The sequence below is a fragment of the Trypanosoma grayi genome, assembly GCF_000691245.1.
Source record: "Trypanosoma grayi strain ANR4 Tgr_725_V1, whole genome shotgun sequence".
NCBI lineage: Eukaryota > Euglenozoa > Kinetoplastea > Trypanosomatida > Trypanosomatidae > Trypanosoma > Trypanosoma grayi.
In genome coordinates, this window is record NW_008826344.1 from 1 (window position 1) to 8,736 (window position 8,736).

An 8,736-nucleotide genomic window follows, 5' to 3' on the forward strand; every position below is an offset into this window, starting at 1 on the left:
TTTGTGGAGGTAGACGTTGAGGTAGTGGGACCAGTCGAAGTTGGCTTATCATCCTTGTCCTTCTTATTCTCTTCCTTCTTCTTGTCATCCTTATCCTTATCCTTATCCTTGCCCGTCGAACTCACCGATGCACGAATTAGGTCATTGCGGGCAAGGAAGCTGTTGCGGCGAGATGCGGCCTCAATGATGCTCCCGTACATACTGCCCATGCCGTACATGCTGTTCACACCGTACATGCTTCCCATGGGCATGCCCATAGGACCGCACATGCTGCCCATGGGCATGCACATTGGATGACCCATAGGACCATACATGCTACCCATTGGACCGCCCATGCCGTACATGCTACCCATTGGACCTCCCATGCCGTACATGCTACCCATGGACATGCCCATTGGACCTCCCATGCCGTACATACTGCCCATGGGCATGCCCATTGGACCTCCCATGCCGTACATACTGCCCATGGGCATGCCCATTGGACCGCCCATGCCGTACATGCTGCCCATTTGTGAACCGTACATACTGCCCATGGGCATAGGACCGCCCGCAGGACCGCCCATACCGTACATGGAACCGTAGCCGCTGTTCATTCCATTCATCGAGCCGAAGCCACCATATCCGCTCCCCATTGGGCCACCAACACTCGGGCGCTGCATTCCGTACCCACTGCCACCCATAGAGCCAGTGCGTGAGCCCATTCCTCCATAAAGACTTCCTCCGCCGTACCCACTGCCGTTCATGGATGTGGGGCGCTGGCTCGTTCCTCCGTAAAGGCTTCCCCCGCCGTACCCACTGCCGTTCATGGATGTGGGGCGCTGGCTCGTTCCTTTGTAAAGGCTTCCTCCATTGGTAAATGACGAACCCGTATTCATCCCCGCTCCCGGTCTGGCACCAGGTGGGGCTCCGTTCATCCCCGCTCCCGGTCTGGCACCAGGTGGGGCTCCGCCCATCCCCGCTCCCGGTCTGGCACCGGGTGGGGCTCCGCCCATCCCTGGGCGCGGTGGCGCTGCACCCATGGATCTGGGTGCAGGGCCTCCAAGCCCGGAGCCGACGCCACTTTTTGCAGGGACTGGTCCCGCACTGCTACGCACAGGATTCCCCGCGGCAGAAGCACCCGAAGGCCGGACGGGTCCTGCTGCGCCGTTCGCGGGCCCAGCAGAGGGTCGGGAAGGGTTCACGGTGCGAACAGGAGCCCTGGAACTCATTTCTCTTGAAGCCTTACGAAGTGTATGCCTGCTCGCTTTTAGCCAAACTAAGTTAGAAACCACAACAAAAACAACCAAACGAAAAAGATCGTGTGAAATTTAATCAAGCGGCACCGAAGAGGTCAAGAAAATAAAGATTCAGACTGTCCCAGTAATTTAAAGAAGGGCGAAAAAAAAACCTTAAAAAACTGGCGGCGGCAAATGGATCAAAGGGGACACCCTTACTCTTAGGGAAAAACATGGGCTGATATATGATGGGGAAGGCAAAGAATGTATTGTACACAACATGCGGTCTTCTCTTTGTTATCCCGGACGGCTACGTCACCCATTGCACACCACTTTTTTTTTTCACAATAGCCCGTTGTGTTTCTCTTTATTGCCTCTTTTGCCTTGGCCCCTAATCTGCCTTCGCGATTCTATAGAACAATGTCAGTAAGATAGTGATGCAAAACGCATCAATGCACCTGCTCCAGGGAGATCCTTCGGTAGCAGCGGCCAGATTTTTCTTTTTTTTTTTCCCCCCCTTTTCCCTGCACGTTAACCAACAACAACAAAATATACACATGCACGTATGAATATATTCGTTTGCACTTCTGTCTTGGCTCAACACAAGGGAGGGCACGGACAAAAAGTGCTTTATTCACTTATCATTGACAGTTTCCACTCGTAATGCCCCCCCTCTTTTTTTTCGCTCTTCTTTCTTTTTTGTTGTCAATAATCTCACACTGATTCCTCTCGTACTGTCAAGACCCCATTTTTGGAGAACTATGAATGCGACGGCGGCAAACAAAACACCTACGTTTCCCTCATCAAGCCTTTAATGACTCCCACTCCTTTACTTTTTTTTTTGCTTTACACATTCTTTTAAACAGACACCGACACACACGCAGCCGAAAAACAAAAACAAAAATAAACGACAGGAAAAAAAAAAACGCATCTCTGCGGTGGGGAGAGGAATGTAAAAGAGAGGATTTGGAATAAAGGCCCAAAGAAGAAAAAAAGACATATGTAGGAAGAGAAATAAAACCAGAGAAGCACTATGAAAGGGGGAAGGGGAAACGACTATTCAGTAACAGTAACTGGCTACCTCCCCTGTGTGTGCCTTATTGCCTGCAAACATTAGCGGTTTCTTAGCCCATAGCGTATCCCTTCGGCGCGGTGGTCTCCGGCTTCGACAGCATTTCCTCGCAGTCCTTCACCATTATCTCCATGCGAGCCAACATGCGTTCGACCGACTTCTTTTCCGTATCACCCATCTTCCCCATTTTTTCCTTCTGCCGAGTTATTTCCTTATTTGTCATCTCGAGGCAGCGCTTGATGTTACCGCTGCGAGGGGGCGAGTTCTTGATCTCCCGCATCATTCGCTCCATCTCGAGGCCCCTGCGGCCTTCGGCGTCGCGGTCCGACAGCAACAACGCACTTACTGTCACACTACCACCACCAACAGCATAACGGAACAGTGTGCATGGCTCCGATTTGCTCTTCTCCTTTAGCCCAATGAAATGGGAAATCTCCTCCCTGGCGATTCCCAAACATAGGGAGGACAGGTGGACCTCGTTCTCCTTGGTGCTCTTCTTCATCTGCTTGAGTACAAAGAACCCAACAATTAAGTTCTTCTTATTGTCACTACGCTTGATGGCCTCATCGAAGGCGCTGCCGCAGTCCTTTGCAGAGGTGACGGTCTTCGTCTTCATACCACGGAGACACGGGCCAAACACAGGACTTGAACCAAGCTGCATCTTTTCATACGTGCTTTTGTCAGGGTCAAGAAGATCAAGAATTCGGTCGGAGGACTCCACGGCGCCCATTGTAATGGTGACATCGAATGTGATGGACTTTTCTTTCTTTTCGCTCTCAACCTTCCCCAAAGACTGCATGAGAAATTCCCGTGCGAACGAGACAGTTTCTTCGCCACGGTCTTTACCACCAGCGACGAGGAGCCCCGAGGTGTGCCCGGCAAGCCAGTTCGATTGTAGGTCAAGAAGAAGAACTGAACTAACGCTGCTCGTCTTCTTATCACGCGTAAGAGACTCGTCATTTTCAAACGTTTCATCCTTTCCGTCGGGCCTCTTGAACACAATTGTCTTGGGATCCTTTACAGACATTACCGCATTCTTCGATGCGTCACCCTCCTTGTCAAGAACGACAAGCGAGTGAATGTTGTAGTTCGCAGGAACCTTTGCCTTCGCAACTCCATTGGCGCCTGTGCTCGTGGTGGTTTTTGCCTTTGAATCCGCGTCTTCACTCTTTGAGAAGCTCGTTTTTCGAACCATAAGTTTGGAAACCGACGTACCAGTCGCTGCCGACGTGCCTTTATCACCCCTTTTACCTGAGGTAACCTGCCCACCACGCTTACCACTGCGTTTCAGTCGTTCGCTACCAAGGGTGGAAGTATTGGGGAACAGCAAATCAATTTTATAATTGGAGCCCGACCTGTGGAGGACGTCGCTGCCATATATGCTACCTTGCGAGCTACTGTGGCCCATGTTCGCCATGCTGCCCCATTGCGGAGCCATGCCGATCCCTGTACCATACATGCTGCCCATATGTCCTCCCAGGCCGATTGTGCTTCCACCCATTCCTGGCCCGTACATACTGCTGCCCATTCCTAGCCCGTACATACTGCCTCCCATTCCGAGCCCGTACATACTGCCTCCCATTCCTGGCCCGTACATACTGCCCCCCATTCCTAGCCCGTACATACTGCCCCCCATTCCTGGCCCGTACATACTTCCACCTGCTCCTGGCCCGTACATACTTCCACCTGCGCCTGGCCCGTACATACTTCCACCTGCGCCTGGCCCGTACATACTTCCGCCTGCGCCTGGCCCGTACATACTTCCGCCTGCTCCTGACCCGTACATACTTCCACCTGCTCCTCGCCCGTACATACTTCCACCTGCTCCTGACCCGTACGCACTTCTGCCTGCTCCTGGCCCGTACATACTTCCACCTGCTCCTGATCCGTACGCACTTCCGCCTGCTCCGGCACCATAAAAACTGCCCCCCATTCCACTCGGCATGCCATACGCACTGCCCATAGAGCCCGGACGCTGGAAAGAGCCCCCAGGGCCGAAGCTTGAGGCCCCCATTGAACCGTTTTGAGGTGGCGCCGCGGCCCCCATTGCACCCCCCGCCATAGAATTACCTACCGGTCCGGGGCCTCGGTTGGGAAGCCCATACGGCCCTGATCCATAGCCTGCGGAAGTGGTTGACGTTGATCCTTGATTCGGGTATCCTCCTGTGGAATTGTTGGGTTGGCCAAGCCCTCCACTGGGTCGGGAGGATGTGCCATATGCACTGGCATCCCGCCCAGCGCCCGCCCCACCAATTCCTCCTGTTGTCACACCCGGCTTTCCTGTTGCTGTGGTGGCAGTTCCTCCTGTTGTCACGCCAGGCCTTCCTGCTGCTGTGGTGGCAGTTCCTCCTGTTGTCACGCCAGGCCTTCCTGCTGCTGTGGTGGCAGTTCCTCCTGTTGTCACGCCAGGCCTTCCTGCTGCTGTGGTGGCAGTTCCTCCCGTTGTCACGCCAGGCTTTCCTGTTGCCGTGGTACCAGTTCCTTCCTGTTTTTTAAGAATAGAGCTTTGACGCTGAAGAATGGATCCTGAAGGGGACACCGCTGGCGGCGGCACCGGCTTGCTGGTGGCGCTGCTTTGCATTCTTTTTCCTTCCTTCACCACAGAATGAACAACACTCTAGATCCTCAACTTCGATGAAGTGGAACAGCCAAGAGAGAAAACGAGAATGTAACAATAGAGACTTCTAGCCAAAAGTGTGTTTCGGCATGTGTGCACGGGCCCGCATCATCATCTTTTTGAATAGACAACAATGATACCAACGAAAACCTGGTCAAGGAGTCACACCGTGGCTGTCCTCTTTTCCCAACCGTCAGCGGTCATACTGTTTTCTCCCTCCTGGCGTGCGCCTTGCGGAGGCACTTGCCGCAGATGTGAGAGTTTTCGGCAAAACAAACCGCAAATCTTGTTTATATATATATATATATATATATATATATATAACCAATATTTTTTACAATGATGGCGCATCTCAAATTCAAACTATAAAACGAAACACGTTTGGCGATATTGAACGCCGCACTTCACACACCTTTCTGCCGCGCCGTTAAGTGCAATGAACCTCCAAAGAGTGTACATGCCTCGATATATTTTCTACTACTAGTAAAGCAAAAAACGACCCGTCAGCATAACACAGTAACCACATAGGAAGATTCATGAAGAGTCAATAATCTGGTTTGTCTTTTTTCTACCTTACGAGTTGCCATGCATATATAAACAACATTTCACAGTAATACTGCGAAAAAAGGTTAAATTCTTGAGACACGCACATTTAGTAGCCTCATCTCGTTGAACAATAGTACACATCAGGATGGGGTTGGAGCCGAGGCTGGNATTCTTGAGACACGCACATTTAGTAGCCTCATCTCGTTGAACAATAGTACACATCAGGATGGGGTTGGAGCCGAGGCTGGGAAAAACACACACATCACCGTTATTCTTTCAGGCATTTCTTCTGGTTGGTCCTTTGTTTCTATTGCCTAACCCCCTCTGGCGGGTCTCCACTCCACGAAACTCCTCAACACCTCGGGGGCGCGCGGCCGCTGTGCATGTGCAGGGTAACTCTTCAGAACAATCGTTGATGCGCTAGCAGAACGCGACTGACTCTTTTTTCTTATTTGAAAGCAACAACTCAAACTGCCTCACTACTCCTCATTGCTTCGAATACCACCACAGAATGAAAATGGCTCGCCGTGCAGCAACAGGCAGAGGCTATGCTTACGGGTTGTCTGCAGAAAAAAAAACACTGACCCCCGCGTCACTCGTCACCTGTCATAGCCAGCACGCCAACATACACACGCCCACCCGGCCGTCTTCTATGCGATACTTCCTGACGACATCAGAAGACATGGTATGCTTGAATAATAATAGTGGGCATATCCGCATAAAAAACGTTTTATTCACAAGGAACGTTTCATTTTCGATATTCACAAATACACAATAACAAACAAGCAAGTGAAACTATATGGATGCGCTGGCTACCGAGCTTTGGCCAACGTCAAGCCCACCCACAGAGCCCCCATCGTATGCCACTGCCCCTGCTTTGTACAGTGGCCACCACCAGGGGTGGCCCGTCTGTCAATCGCATACACCCAGGAATCCAAAAAACAAACGCAAAAAACAAAAACACAAAAAAAAAAGCAAACGAGAGGGTTATTGTGTGGGTCGGCAGAACAATTATTCACATGTCGCCTGTCAAGCCAGTTTCGCTGCCGGCTCAAAAAACAAAAACAAAGCATATTTTTATCTTCTAGTTGCTCCCATAAAAGAGTCTGCGATGTGACAAACAAAAACCGCGCGACAAATTCATGGCCCCCATATGGCTGGACATTTGCCACCAGAGTAGATGAGAGACTGGAAACGCTTCTACCATTTACTGGGATGGGCGCAAATGGATGGAACTCCACTTCTGTTGCGTACACCACAAAAAGGGACACCTTTCCCGCATCGTAGCACTTTTTCTTTCTAAGAGGATGACTAGAGGGGGGCACGACCACACTCAAGGTCCATTCACTACAGGGACAGCCTCAGCACATCTTCGCAGGCGCCCAACACGCGATGCAAACTGCTCAACAAGGGTCGAGCTCGGATTGAGTTCGGCCGACGCAACGGACCTCGACGCACCTGAGAAACACATCCCCCAACCTCTGCGGTCCTCGGTTTCTCGGGCTCTGCGTGCCATACAGAGAGTTGCTGAGGAATTAGACAAAGACTGAGCTAAATTTGAAAGGGCGGTTTCTTTTCATGTGGAGGGATGCGTTTCTATTCCCAAAAAAACTTTTCACTAGAAACACTGGCACGAGGCGTAGGCCATCCCTCTGCACCAAATTCAACCATCTTTGATTACAGGAATACCCGCTTTTTCCAATGGCTCTCATGCGCTGTTCCCGGTCAGTGTGATCAGTTTATGCTGCATCTTGGCTTGATGCTCAGCCTTACCTTAAGAGTGTCATTGACGGCACTCCATTGCTCTCCGGAATGCCCATGCACGGCACGCAGACACCTCATCACACATTTCTTTTTTGTTCACGATAACGGCTTTAGTCTCTAGCATCCCCGAGTGATAACCTCTATTGGCCAAATAAAACAACAAATTTAACTACTTGCTCATCATCCACAAGATTTCAACCGCCCCCCGCATGTCCAAGTCTATCCTTAAATTGTAGTGACTTACAAGACGCATTCTAACAGCACCCGCTTCACCACCTGCATCACTTCTTCTCTGCCACCGGAGCAGAACCGCAGCACCCACCACTCCAAAAACCCCCGCGCTTAGACTTCTTATTACTTTCAGTAGGCTTTTTTCCAGCAGAACTCGCTGTTTTTAGTGGATTGGCCGCCACAGTGGGGCTCCCACCTCTTGACCCCCGCAGCTTAGCACCACCACAAAGAACTACCGTCTCCCTGGCAGCATCATCCCCAGACACAGCAGCAACAACAACTGCATAGCGACTGCCACCCACAACCTCCTTGAAGAGAGGAAGAGGCACAACCTTCTCGTCCTTGTCATGCATGGCCCTGAAATAGTCGCCTTGCTCCTTGGCAAAAACAAACTGCACGGACGAGAGACACACGCCAACGCCAGTACCGGTCGATTTCTTGATCTGCTTCACCACCAGATGCACCAGGACAGGTTCCTTTGGATCGGTTGACTTCTTTAAAGCACCACGCAAGTGGGACTCAGCATCGCTCTCGTTCCTCGGCATCTTTTCCTTGAGGTCCATCAGACAAGCACCGAATATGGGGTTAGATCCAATACGCACAGGCTTTGGTGCTGCGACCGAGTCGGCGAAAAGATCCTTGGCCGTGGAAGGTGTCGGCATCGAGGCAGCAGTCATGTAGACCTCATACTTGGTTCCCTTTTCCACCTCGCCCTTCTTGAGAGATGCCATGATGGCCTTTATGGTTGACAGCGCAACACCTTGACTGACGGACTGCTGGTTCTTGCCATTAGCCAGAATGAGGGCAGTGCTGTGACTCGACTCCACCTGACGGATGAGTTCGCGCAACAACGCGGAGTTTTCCACAGTCGCCTTGCTTGCTCGCAGCACCTCATCCGCCTCGTACTCCGCAGCCTTGCCGTCTGCATCTTTAAGTGACACTTTCTTCTCTGTCTCCTTTACGGTAAGCTTGGAACCAGCCTTGTCACTAACCACCACCATCGTGCGAATGTTGTCATCCAGCTGGACTTGTGTGTCGGTAGCAGGATCGTCTCTCTTCGAAGCTTCACCCGTACTCGATGGTGTTGTTTCCTTTCCTGTCGTCGTGTTGCCTTTTGTCCCTTCGGTCGATTTTTCCTTCTCCGTTTGACCGTCCTTCCCGTCCGACCCCCCATCCTTCTCTCCTTGCCCATCCTTCCCTCCTGGCCCATCCTTCCCTCCTGGCCCATCCTTCCCTCCTGGCCCATCCTTCCCTCCTGGCCCATCCTTCCCTCCTGGACCATCCTTCCCTCC

General features: G+C 51.7%; 3 protein-coding genes across 3 annotated transcripts; 2 read left to right on the plus strand and 1 right to left on the minus strand.

The window, feature by feature from the left end:
- Positions 1 to 312: 312 nt before the first annotated feature.
- Positions 313 to 582, plus strand: DQ04_07251000 (hypothetical protein; the record flags this gene model as incomplete). Its single annotated transcript, XM_009315083.1, has 1 exon — positions 313 to 582. One exon carries the CDS (start codon positions 313 to 315, stop codon positions 580 to 582), a length of 270 nt encoding a protein of 89 aa, XP_009313358.1.
- Positions 583 to 856: 274 nt separating this feature from the next.
- On the plus strand, positions 857 to 1,264 carry DQ04_07251010 (hypothetical protein; the record flags this gene model as incomplete). The annotated part of the gene is made up of 1 exon (XM_009315084.1): positions 857 to 1,264. One exon carries the CDS (start codon positions 857 to 859, stop codon positions 1,262 to 1,264), a length of 408 nt encoding a protein of 135 aa, XP_009313359.1.
- A 6,230-nt stretch (positions 1,265 to 7,494) lies between these two features.
- On the minus strand, positions 7,495 to 8,445 carry DQ04_07251020 (hypothetical protein; the record flags this gene model as incomplete). Its single annotated transcript, XM_009315085.1, has 1 exon — positions 7,495 to 8,445. One exon carries the CDS (start codon positions 8,443 to 8,445, stop codon positions 7,495 to 7,497), a length of 951 nt encoding a protein of 316 aa, XP_009313360.1.
- Between the last annotated feature and the right edge of the window lie 291 nt (positions 8,446 to 8,736).